Raw genomic sequence first — 13785 nt, forward strand, 5'->3', positions numbered from 1 at the left:
TGAAATTAATGATTATTTTTGCTTTCTTTAATCATACTTGTTAATGCATACTAGTTTTGTATTTAAAGGATTTATTAAATTATTTTGTTTCACTTTTTATTTCCAGCACCGTTTTGCTTCTCCCTTTATAAGGACATTATTAACATGCCTGCTGGACCTGTAATTTGGGCTTTCTTGAAACCAATGTTGTTGGGAAAGATTTTATATGCACCATATAACCCAGTTACACAGGCCATTATGGAAAAGGTTTGAATATTCAATAACTTAGTATTTTTTCTTTGCATATTAAGCTTTTATAAAGTAGTCAACTTCCAAGTTTACGTTAGCTCACTCTGATTTCTTTGTGTCTTTCTATTCTTATTATTTCCCTTGGCTTTCTTAACCTTTTAATAATTCTCTCTTTGGCTCCAAATATTTAAGAGTAGTATGGGGCATAGATTGCATTGGGCTGCAGCTGTTTGAGGAGAAATGAACCACCTTAACACTTGAGAATGAGTTTGGTACATAAGAAACACTGTCTCAAAATATATATATATAAATCCTTTTAAAACTATGGAATGAAAGTAAAAAAAATTCTACTTGAACATTATTTGACTATCAAACTATAGCTTATGAGAAACCAGGATGATGTGAAATGAATGGTGGTCAACACAACATAATGATTTTTGCTTTGAATGTTTCCTGTTTAATGCCTTATTTGCTTTACTGCCAATACCCTTCAGAATATTTCACAAGAATAATGTCATGCTTTCCTTCTCAGGGCAGGTTTTCCTCCCTTTCTGTGACTGGCTTTTAACTCCCCTCTTTCTGTTCTCTTAACTCTTCATGTAAATTAATGTACAGTCACATTCAAATATGCATCTTTCATTTAACTCCTTATAGGTTACTATGTTATAGGCACATTTATATGCAGACTACTTTGATCATCATTTGCATTATTAAAATGTGATTGTGTTACAATATTGTTCTATGCATTGCTTTTTTAGAGAGACAGAGCAAAAGTGTGTGTGTGTGTGTGTGTGTGTGTGTGTGAGAGAGAGAGAGAGAGAGAGAGAGAGAGAGAGAGAGAGAGAGAGAGAGAGAGAGAGAGACAGAAACAGAGAATTTGTGTGCCAGGGCCTCAGCCACTGAAATCAAATGCTTGCGCCCTCTAGTGGACATGTATGACCTTGAACTTGCCTCACCTTTGTGTGTCTGGCTTATGTGGCTCATAGAAATTGGAACATGGATCCTTAGGCTTCACAGGCAAGTCACTTAACTTCTAAGCCATCTCTCCAACCCTATGTATTGCTATACATTGCTTTTTTAACATAAAAATACAATCTGAAAATTCTCTTAACTCAATAAGAATAGCTTAACTCATTCTTTTTTGTTGTTGAGGCAGGGTCTCATTCTAGCCCAGGCTGACTTAGAACTCCCTGTGTAGCCCAGGCTGGCCTTAAACTTGCAGTTATCATTATACTTCAGCCTTCTGAGTACTGGGATTAAATTCATGAACCTCCATGCCTACCTTTAACTCACTCTTTTTAAAGATTGTAAATATTTTTATAACATTGAATTGACCTATCCTGTTCTCAGTTATTGAGCATTTATTTTGTCTTCAGTCTTTGTTTTTGCACTAATGTAAATAATATGGCCACCAGTGTACTTGTGCATATAATTTTACATAGTAGTATTTTATTTCAGTGAGATTGGTATTCAGGTTTGGGAAATAAAGGATTTTTTTTTTTCATTGATTTGAGACAAGGCCTTACAAGGTAACATCCAAGCTGGCCTTGAACTCTCAGGCCTACAGTATATAAGATGCTGGCCTTTCACCTCCAAGCCCAACTGTATTTGATTTTATTGGCTCTTGCCACATTGCTTCTGAAGAGGAGTAGAGTGGATATTTCCACCAACAGTATGTTAAAATGCTCTTACTACTTGGCACGCTAACATACAAAATTCATCAGTGGGCTGGAGAGATGTCTCAGCAGTTGAAGCACTTGCTTGCAAAGCTTGATGGCCTGGGTTTAACTCCCCAGTATCCATATAAAGGCAGTTTTACAAAGTGGCACATGCGTCTGGAGTTCATTTGCAGTGACAAGAGACTGTGGTATGCTCATTTTCTCTCTCTCTTTTCTTCTCCTTCTTCCTCTCCTTGCAAATAAGTGAATCAAATATGTTTTAAAGTTTAAAAATATTTCATCAGACAGAAGTATCTGCTCCCTATGTCCTAGAACATATATGTTTGTTAGGAATAAAGTGACATGTGTCATTGGTAAAAATGAAAACTTATGAGAAATCCAGAAGATAGGTTGGCATTTTGTTTTTAAATTTACTGTAGATATGAAGCAAGCCCTAATTTTTTCAGAATTTCTTTACAGTTTTTTTATAAATGATTTTAACCCTCATAAAAGCTGTTACTTAAAACCTTGACTACAGGGGTGGAGAGATGGCTTAATGATTAAGATACTTGCCTTCAAAGCCTAAGGACTCAGGTTCATTTCTCTAGTACCTATGTAAGCCAGGTGCACAAGGTGGCGCATGGCATCTGGAGTTTATTTGCAGTGGTTAGAGGCCCTGGAATGCCCATTCATTGTCTCTTTATTATTTTCTCTATATGCCCCACTCTCTCAAATTAATAACTAAAATAAAATTTAAGAAGTCTATAAACCTTGACTATATAGAAAATTTCTGACAGCATTTTTTTTGCTAAGTCTGCCTTTAGTACTGTTTATTTTAATTAGATTATAAAATAATCTTACCAGTTTAAAATATGTGAAAAATACTAATGGATCACATCTCTTATTTTTTTTGTGTGTGTGTGTTTGTTTGTTTCTGTATTGTTAAGTCCAATGTAACTCTGAGGCAGCTGGCAGAATTAAGAGAAAAATCTCAAGAATGGATAGATAAGTCACCAATTTTCATGAATTCCTTTCATCTGCTGAACCAGACAATCCCCATGCTCCAGGTATGAGATCATTTGGTCATTCATCTTAGTAGGAATTATAATTCTTTGAGATTTTAATCATCTTTTATGAGAAGATAGTAACATGGCATCCATATTCAGCAGACTATGATAACCTCTGCTCCAGAGATGGAGTTCTGAGACAGGCTGACTAAATCTTCATTCACATTCATAACCACCCTTCCCTCCTGTCCTGTCGTCCTCTCTGTAATTCAGAGACAAGACATCTTACAAATTGATCTGTGACTTGTGTTGTATATCAACTTTTCAAACAAAAATATAATACTATAAAATCCTTGAGTTATTTGTTTTGCTCCTTTAAATTATGCTTTGCTAACATTATACTTTTCTGTAGATCATTAAACTTGGGGATTTTTTAGTTGAAACATATTACATATGTGTCACAAAACTTGAAATTCATTTTAACAATGTGTGCATAAGGCATTCTCATTAAAATTGCTAGGTAAGTGTCTTAAGTTCAAGTCCATGTAAAGAAGCAAAAGATGTTATATCTGAAAAAAATGTTCTAATAAATTGACTCCTTTAAAATGTAATCTCCTCTCACATACTTCTGATACTCACTGTGGTAGACTTAAAGATTTGGCATCTCAACTCAAACACAGTGCACATTCGTATGAAAAGTATAATTTACCCTTCATGTAAAAGGATGGAGGCTTTTCTGAAGATACTGGAAATAATGTGGGGAAATGATCCTATCAGTGCAGAGTTCTTGACAAGTAGAGACCGAGTATCAACCCCCCCCCCCGACCCCAGCTATCAATGTGGGAAAGGAAAGTGTCAGGAATGATGGAAACCTAGGAGATGCTAGAAGGAATGGCTCACAGTGCCCTTTGGAAGTGGAAGAGTCCCTTGTTTTGCCAAAACCAAGGACCTTCTTTAGGATTCTGCTTGGGGAACTAAACAGGGATGAACGATTTTTATCGTACAAGGTCTTCAGAAAAATTATACCCCAAAGCTGCTTTCCTCGGTGTCTGTTTTGACTAACAGCTAGTGCTTAGGTACAATTAAAACTAAATTTGAAAATAAATGATGAGATCAATTCCAAAATAGGTATTTAATATATCATATAAATATAAAATGGACTAAACTTTTTTTGTCAGGCATCTTCCTTATGATTTACTATTCAATTTTGATTCTAAGTTTAACCACAAAGTAGATAACAAAATCTTTGTGAATAGGATTTTATTGCCAAATTTGTTGTCCTAAATGGAAAGCCACTCTTTTTTTTCTAAAACTTTCTCTCTCTAAAGAAGAAATAAAGCCCCAAATTTTATTATGTTACAGAAATTTTTGTTACCCCAAACACTGAGTTAATAAAGGACATTACTGCTCCAAAGTGCAGTAATTAGCTAGAATCTCTGTGACTATTTTATAGGGATCCTCATCTCTCTTGTGAAAGTATTTTTATTCTGCCCTAGAAAAAGAAGTGAATTGGTACTCTCCATTACTGAGGAAAGACTTAGACCCATCACCAGATCGGGCATAAGAATACAATGCTTGTTGAACCATGAGACCCTGGGTTTAGTCACTAGCAATCTCCTCACCAAAGAGTAGTAATGTGGTTGAAAAATAAATGAGAGGGATGCTGAGATGGGTCAGCAGTTATCATCCTTGCTTGCAAGGCCTTCCAGCTTGGGTTCATTTCCCCAGTACCCACGTAAAGCTAGATGCACAATGTTGCACATGTCTGGAGTTTGTTTGCAGCAGCAAGAAGCTCTGGCACGCCCATACTCACTCACTCTCTCTCTGCTTGCAAATAAATAAATAAATAAATAACATTTTAAGGGGAAAAAGGAAAAATAGGGACTGGAGAAATGGCTTGGCAGTTAAGGCACTTGGCTGCAAAGCCTAACAGCCTGGCTTTGATTCTCTAGTATCTCCATAAAGCCAGATGCTCAAAGTAGCTGATTCATCTGGAGTTTGTTTGCAGTGGCTAGAGACCCTAGCATGCCCATTCTTTCTCTCTCAGTCTTTCTCTGTTCCAGATAACCATATTAAAAATAATAATGAATAAAGGAGACAAATAAGTAAGACTTTTAATTAGAAGCTGTATGACAATGTCTAGCACGTAGTATGAAGACCTAATAACAACTTCTACAGCGATAATAGTTATAGCACCTAGTTTGAAACTAGCAATAATATCCTTTATCATTTAAAGTAATTATTATTAACTTTTAATTTTTATCATTTCTACAGGTATAGAAATTAAAGTCTATATTAATTTATTTTCTATGTTCATGTAGTTATGCTTTTTCACAGCACAGAACAGTATTACAATATCATCCATTGCCTTTTCTGATAAGTTCCCCATATTTCACAGAAAGCTAGTCAAGAGCCAGCCAGGCAGGATGCTGGCTAAAACACTCACACACGGGATGACTAGAATACAAGCCAACTGCTAGGTAAACCTCTGTGTAGTCATTGTGATTACCAACATTTGCTTTCATTTGCCTCAGGAGAATGCAACTCAACCACGAACCACATTATTTACCGTATATACTTTAACAGAAATGATATAATAGCAATGAGGAAAACTCTGTTAAATTGATTATAATTTCCTAATGTTGAGAATGATGGTCCTCTGGGGGCACTTTTGAGAAATTTGACCAATTTGTGTCACAGTCAAAAGCCCAGCCTTTCATGTTGTTGTCTGTCACCCAGCTCACATCATTTTTAAAAGATTTGTATGCAAGTATTTGCAAGGTGTTGCTTGCATAATGCTATCATGGTTACTTCACGGCACTGGGGCTGCAATTTGAGTGACAATGGTTAAACATGTTCCCTTCTTGCACTGAAACTGATGTCTGTTATTGATTCTCAGAATACTCTAAGAAACCCCTTTGTGCAAGTGTTTGTGAAATTCTCCGTGGGACTCGATGCTGTTGAGCTCCTCAAACAGATAGATGACCTGGGTGAGTATGGCTGCATGGAGCTCTGCCCATCACAGCAGGCAGGCAGGAGACACTGCCCTCTGTGAGCAGCTCTTTCCCTTCTGTGCATAGTTTCTCTCAAGAGCAGCAAAACCTCAAATATATATATGCCTTCTGTGTTAATTAGAAGTAGTAATTATTATTTGAACACTCTCTAGTCACAGTTACTTTCAAAAATCATACAGCAGCCAGGCGTGGTGGCGCACGCCTTTAATCCCAGCACTCGGGAGGCAGAGGTAGGAGGATCGCCGAGAGTTCGAGGCCACCCTGAGACTACAGAGTTAATTCCAGGTCAGCCTGGACCAGAGTGAGACCCTACCTCGAAAAACCAAAAAAAAAAAAAAAAAAAAAAAAAACATACAGCAATATACTCACATGTAAATGCAGCCATTATCTCAATCATAGGTAGGCAGGTAGACATAACATTTTTTTAATTGCTTTTTTCTCAAACTTGATGAGAAGTCCATCCATACAGAGGAGGACGAAATGATTTTTTTTTTTTGTGACATTTAACATTTTGATCTTCATTGGCCTCTGTATCACTTGACCAACCCAGAATGTAACTGGAAGATGTTAGGATTAGAAAGCACAAAAGACAGGCAAATGTTGGAGAGCAAAGAGAAAATAAATCAGTATTCAAGGGTGGGTCTTCCTCTCATGGTCATTTAAAAGGAGCAGACTGGAGGCTCAAAGGAAGCTGTCTGAACTTAAGCTTTCCCTCTGCTCCATTCCCACTTTCAACCTAAAGGATGCAAGGCATCTAATTGAGGCTGTGTCTGATTCACGGTTGCTATGCAACCATGGGGATGAGGAAGGGATTGAGAGCATCAAATTTTTGCAGCAGCAGAGCAAATGCGCCTCCTCATTCCTGGCATCTCTGGGACATAAATGACTTAGGTAGTAAGCCAGTGGAGAGCAATTATGTCTGTTTGTACATTGCTATATGGTATATAATGGTATGCATTTTATGTTAGTTGATCCAATTTGGGTAAAGAAAGACTAAGGAGATTATTTTCTAAAAGTATCATTTGGGTAATTGACTAGTTGATAAAAATATCAGGGATCAAATATGAAGTTCTTATATACATTTTGTCTTTCCTAACTTTTAAAATAGGACATGAGGCTTAGAATTTAAACTTAATTCACGATAAATATAGTAGTGAACATTGCATGCTTGAGGCCCTGTGTATGATTGTCAAAACGAAGACAGAAAATAAGGGAGAAAGAAAGAAAGAATGTGAGGAATGAAGGAGGGAGAGAGGAAAGGAGGAAGGAAGGAAGAGAGGAAGGAAAGAAAACAACAATGAGACTTGCATTATAATTACATATATAAAACTCAGTATGTAAGGGCAGAATTTGAACTTGAGTGGCACAGCTGACCCCCAAATAAAAGGCATTTTTTGATTCTGTCTAGCAGCATGTCTAAAGAGCCCTTCAGTGTCCTTCCCATGGTCGTTGGAAGCCACTCTTCCCTCTCCCACCAGCCTCTATCAAGTCAAAGATTTCATTTTAAATTATAATGAGAAATATACCTAAGAAGTTGCCTTCTGTTAGAAACTGTTATTTTGGATAATGTTAACAATATCTTTTATTTTGAGAGGATTGTAATACTCTCAGCTTTCTCAGTATTCATAATGATCAAGTTAGCAAAATTTAATTGGCTGAATGATTTGTTAAATAGCAATTTCATATTTGCCCTTTGATCCTGTTGATTCACTCACAACAAATCATGAAATTGATTAATTACCTGAAATTAAATCTTGATCAGTTTGTTTAGATGAACACAGATGTCATGGATAGAGATGACATGATTGTATTATTTATTTATTACTATGATATTAAGAGTCAAATACAAGTGCTTGTGCATTCTAGGCAACTACTGTAAAATTGAGCTATAATTTCAGAACACTTAAGAATGCTCCATCAACATTAGAGAGTCTCATTCTATGGAGTATAGATATTCAAGTATAAAATGATTCCATAGCAAAGCTTGATGAGGAGGATGGAAAAACTCATTTCTTCTTTGTACTCAACTTGTATGTTCTCATTCCTTGTCCATAGGAGATATTTTTCAGCTTATTTAAAAGTGTTATATCAAGTTATATTTTCTTATTTAATATATGCGTTAAAATGTATTCATTATTTGTTTTTTGTTATTTGAACTATAGCAGAATATAGGTTTGAATTATCTTGTATTGTTCCTGAAGCTCAACTCTATTTGTAATTAGCTTAACACTTGCTACAAAGGCTAAAGAATTGGATACATTTTTCTACCTATAGAATCCTAGATACTTTAAGTATATTCTATAGCATCTTGTTATTTATAACCTTCTTTAATATTTTCTATTCTCCTCAAATAAGTGTTTTGTCTGTTACTACAATGAAGATGATGATCTATTTCTCTCTTTTGCCTTGCTTCTTTAGACATTCTGAGGCTGAAACTGGAGAACAACATTGACATCATTGACCAGCTTAACACACTATCTTCCCTGACGGTGAACATTTCCTCGTGTGTATTATATGACCGTATACAGGCCGCAGACACCATAGATGAAATGGAGATCGAGGCTGAAAGGCTCTACAAAAGCAATGAGCTCTTTGGAAGTAAGTGCTGTTCTGTTAGGATTCAAGCTTCTCTTTGTGCTAAAATTGGCCAAATTCTTTCCTTGCCTCTTTCATTCAGAACTCAGAAAAGTAGTCCAGAGAGCATTACCTTTTCTGATGTCCATACAAATGAGAACCTTTCATGTAGGGAGCCAGCTGTATTGCCTGAGCACAAGGAACCTTCAGCACATGTCTCATCTCAAGGGCACAGTTATAATTAAGAACAAGTATTAGTAGCTGAAAGGTGAAGTCGAGTCCACCCTCATAACCAGTCAAGACAGTTCCTTTTAAAACGGGGGGAGGGGTATTTTCTTTTGTAATCTTAATAAGTGGCTTAAAGTGTTCTATTTAATTTAGCTATTTAGTTTGCGATTATAACTACTGTTGTGATCTGTGAGATTGACACCTCTTTTTAGTCATCGTTTCTGTAAATCAGGAGCTTGCATCTACTGCACATCTCTCACTCAACTGACTGGCTGTTGTTCGTGTCCCCTCCGAACAACGAGTAATGTCTCCCATAAAGTAACCTTTCTGCTGTCGTTGCTGTTTTATTTTTAGGTGTTATTTTTAAGCTTCCGTCTAACAGAAGCCAGCACCGAGGCTACGACTCTGAAAATGTCTTTCTGCCTCCTGTTGTAAAGTACACCATCCGCATGAGTCTGAAGACCGCCCAGACTACCAAAAGCCTAAGAACCAAGATTTGGGCTCCAGGACCCCACAATTCTCCGTCACACAACCAGATCTACAGCAGGGCTTTCATCTACTTACAGGACAGCATTGAAAGAGCAATCATTGAGTTGCAAACAGGAAGGAACTCCCAGGAAGTTGCTGTCCAGGTTCAAGCTGTTCCTTATCCCTGCTTCATGAAGGACAAGTACGTCTGTACTCTCGCTCACCTTGTTAGCAACGGACTCTTTTGTGAGAATCACTTCTGCTCATTCCTTCAGACAACTTAAACAAAAGGGAACATATGCACCACACTTTTATCATATGCTTACCACCTACTGTGGTGGCACATGCCTGCATGTTTCCTGAAGAATAGAGAAGCACTACCCTGTCTTCCTCATGTGTCCAAAAGGCCTTGTGCATAAATTTACTCTTTGTCAGATACACAACACTTTCCCATTTATTGCTTCAGTTACTTTGCCCAGCAAGTCTCACGAGTTAAAGGAGAGCACATACTATTGTCTATATTTTCCAGATAAAACAATTCCAGAGGTGTAACTTGACCAAAAACTATAGCTGATTCTATACCAGGCCTTCTCATGACAAGACCAAAATTTTTCAATAGTAGACCAGATTTAAACTACACAATCACTTGAAAGAAACATTACAGGAGACTTTTGACTAGTCAGTGAGGGCCTTTTCTAAGTGTGGAGCCATAAGCTGCATGAAAGCTGGACCTACTTCACAGTGACATTTATTCAAGAAATGTGTTATGCTGAGCCAGGCCAGCTCCTCAGGAAACAAAGGCCCTTGCCACAGCTCTCATGACTCCCCAACTAGGAAACATCCATCTCCGTGTAACTGATTCATTTCTGTATGCCCAAATGACAGGGAATGATAGTGACATTACAGCCCATTAAGAGTTACATTTTTCTCAGGGATCTTGGAGGTAATTCTTTAGCCTTGAGGATCAAAAGGGAAAGGCCTTGAGACTTTTCTTCAAAGGAAGACTTTGGAATAGTCAGAGGTACAAAACAGATCAAGGCAGAGTTTGGTTGAGAACAACCGCCCTTGCCAGCTGCTTTTTTGCTGGCAGGACTGTGGCTGTCGGAAGCTCAACTCCCTCAGCCACTAGCAGCTTTAGCCTGGGACGTTGTTCAGACAGCCAAGCTGCTGGCCCATTGCCATATACAAGCAATCTGTACCTTATGGGTAGTGCCCAGGAATCTGCATTTGAATAAGACTTTTTGGTGTTTCTGGTTCACGGGCAGCATTGAGAACAACTGAGTTTGAACATTCATCCGCTTCAGGCTGGCCACTCAGGAACACACTTGGGAATTGATGAGATCTTCCAAGGTTCCTCTAGTTTAGCACATCAATTTAAAAAAAAAAAAGAAGACATATCTACACTACTTATGTGACCTCCTTTTGGAATTAATTGAGGGATTCAAGTTCCTTGCATTTTAAGTCAAATGCTTGGTATCTTATATAATTTCATTTTGATAAAAATTAGTTTATTAATAACTGTGTACTTCTGTATAGTAGATAAATAAGATCATTTGGGAAGCCTTAATGTTTAGATAGGCAAACTAACTATCACCTGATTTTAAATCGGTCTCTTAGATTAAAATTTTAGCTTAGATAGATGAGTTTTGATCTGGTCATTATATCTATATGTTAATATATACTTTCCCAGTCAGGATATAGCCAAGCATAATTTAAACAATATGGCCATTTGTTTGAACTATCCAATGCTGTCCTTTCAGTCCAATATCATTATGGACAGAAAATGTCACCTCACTGCTGTGTCAGCGCCCCACTTCATAAATCATAGGGCAATAATAGCATGTCCTAATGAGACTGCAACTTCTACATAAACGGGAGTGTTTGTTTATCCATCACAACCTGCTGGGTGGCATCCGTTCTGCTCACTGGATTCTTTTGTTTTTGTTCTACAGCTTTCTAACCAGTGTTTCCTACTCTCTTCCAATTGTGCTCATGGTTGCCTGGGTTGTATTTATAGCAGCTTTTGTGAAAAAGCTTGTTTATGAGAAAGATCTCCGGCTTCATGAGGTATGTTGAAGATATTTTCTTATCATAAATAAGTCCTATTCATAGAACAGTCAATTACTATGATTTTCATCCTGCGTGTGCAAACTCCGAAAGCATAACCCATGCCTTGTGAATTAGATCAGAAGACCAACATTCTACAAATCACAAAGACAGTTTTACTGTTTTCACAAAAAGTGGCATTTAGTACTTTCTTTCTTTCTTTTTCTTTTTGGTTTTTCAAGTCAGGGTCTCGCTCTAGTCCAGGCTAAACTGGAGTTCACTATGTAGTATTAGGATTGCCTCGAGCTCACAGAGATCCTACTACTTCTGCCTACCAAGTGCTTGGATTAAAGGGACATGGGACCATGCCCAGCTATGAAAACTGAGCTATTTTTCACTTGACAGTGAAACATATTATTCAAAACAGAAATTGTGAGCATAAATATGCGTGTGTGTCTATATGTACCTGTGTATGTATGTGAGTAAACACATGCATTTCATATTATTTTGTGTTCTTACATAATGCTCTGGCATTTTCAAAAGCTATTTTAGTCTCTGTATGCCAACTAAAAGGATAAAACTTACATGAAGATAATGCAGCCTTTAATTTAAAAAAAAACATAATGCTCTTTGAATGCATCAGTTACAAAAATATGGAGGGATTATACAGTTATTTCTCAACTGATTATATGAGAGACATACTTTCAGCAATGAGCTGGTTCTGTGTGATAGGCTTGGGGCTTTTATTTAGTAGGCATCCACTTTCAAATTTGAACCATGTGACCTTGGCTCAAAGTCACCTAATGGAAGAAAAAGTCAGTGAAATCTAGAGAATGGGGCTTTGAGACTTCCAGTTCTGGCAGCCATGTCCCCCTCTGCCCAGTCCCTAAACTCTGAGTCTCTTTATGTAGACTACACTTAGCATATTTGCAGAATGCAGATATGTCAGGAAAAAAAGCCACTCCATTACCCTTACTATCTTTAGTTTCTCAATTTTAACATGTAAGGGTCTTTTCCCTCTTTTTAAAGCCCCTCAGATATTAGGATGAATTTGATAGGGTATGATGACTTATTTAGAAATGACTTTTCTTTCTTAGTGACATATACATTAATGTCCCATATTAATATCAATAATGTCCTAAACTCAAAGGGATATGATATACCTGGGTAATAATGTACTGGTGAGAGATGTGGGTATGGCATGACGATAATGTCCCCAGAGCCTCCAACTCAGCCTCTCTGTACAGTTCACATTTCCATCCTTTTCTAAGATCAGAAGGCTGAGTCCAGGAAGAGAAAGGTGGCCTTCCAAAGACTATGGACCTAGTTCTTACCAGGGACTTGAACCTGAGTATTTTGACCTCTAACCAATCCTTTCCCATACCATAGCTAATTTCTTGTAATAATATAATCTTTCAAGAGCTTCTGAGAATGATGATGAATACCTCATAGACTATCAGAAACTTGAAATCATTTTGTGTGTCTGCGTGTGTGTGTTTATCTGATGTATCAATGGGTGTGCACATAGCACAGCATGCATGTGGTCAGGAGACAACCTTAGAGTGTGGGTCCATTCAGAATCATTGTGTGTGTGTGTTTATCTGATGTAGCAATGGGTGTACACACACCATAGCATGCATGTGGTCAGGAGACAACTTCAGAGTGTGGGTCCTCACCTTCCACCTTGTTTGAGGCAGGGCTTTTCTTAGTGTTTGCTACTGCAGACACCAGACTAGCTGACCTGTGAGTTCTGGGGTTTTTCTGATCTTGGTACATTAGGATTACACACGTACAATGGGATTACAGACACACGCACCACCAGGACGCGCTGCATGTGGGTTGTGGGGATCTAAGAGCCCGTCATCAGGCTTGCACAGCAGCCATTCTTAGCCACTAAGCCATCTTCCTAGCTCCTGAAATCACTTTTTTTCTATGTCATTATTTTATATTCAGTTAGGGTACAAAACTGCCCATTCCCTGTGTCTCTTCTCATTCAAATTAAACCAAAAGAAAATCAATATTGTACTTCTTGCTTTCTGTAATTATTCTAAAATATGGGCAAGAAAACCCATTTAGTTGCTATCTCAATGAAGCCATTAATCTTTGACCTTGCCATGGTGTGCCCCTCATGAATTCTGTTACCTTTGAAAATAGCACAAATATTAATACCCAATATGATTATTTTGTAAATTAAGCCTGGAGTTTAAAAAATTGTATTAAAATGTCCTTCAGTCATTTTTTGTTTGACATTACTTGCTTTCAACAATTAAAATACAATAGCTATAAAATGCTGGTTTATAGCACAAAGAGAGTACTGTTATATCATTTTTGTGTGTTGTGGGCTAGCTTGATCTATTTGATCGGAAAGCTTATTCTTGGGACTTTCAGTCCTTATATATAGTTGGAGACTGAAATTTTGAGATTTTCTCAGGTAAGGCAGGTAACCAATAATATATGTGTGTTGTTATAAACAACTTTCAGCCACCTGGGGCTTCATATTACACACTTAAAAATTTCTCTCTCTCTCTCTCTCTTTCTCTGTGTGTGTGTGTGTGTACATGT

At 37.4% G+C, this 13785-nt stretch overlaps 1 protein-coding gene across 1 annotated transcript in view; it reads left to right on the forward strand.

Moving 5' to 3' along the window:
* Abca12 (ATP binding cassette subfamily A member 12) overlaps positions 1–13785 on the forward strand; it is a 183608-nt gene that overhangs the window by 108827 nt on the left and 60996 nt on the right. Inside the window, exons 18-23 of the mRNA XM_045148359.1 lie at positions 107–246; positions 2834–2953; positions 5793–5883; positions 8326–8505; positions 9064–9379; positions 11130–11244. Of these exons, the coding sequence (XP_045004294.1) occupies positions 107–246; positions 2834–2953; positions 5793–5883; positions 8326–8505; positions 9064–9379; positions 11130–11244 (962 nt within the window). The remainder of the gene's footprint in view (positions 1–106; positions 247–2833; positions 2954–5792; positions 5884–8325; positions 8506–9063; positions 9380–11129; positions 11245–13785) is intronic.

This window comes from Jaculus jaculus, chromosome 4, assembly GCF_020740685.1.
Source record: "Jaculus jaculus isolate mJacJac1 chromosome 4, mJacJac1.mat.Y.cur, whole genome shotgun sequence".
Lineage (NCBI taxonomy): Eukaryota > Metazoa > Chordata > Mammalia > Rodentia > Dipodidae > Jaculus > Jaculus jaculus.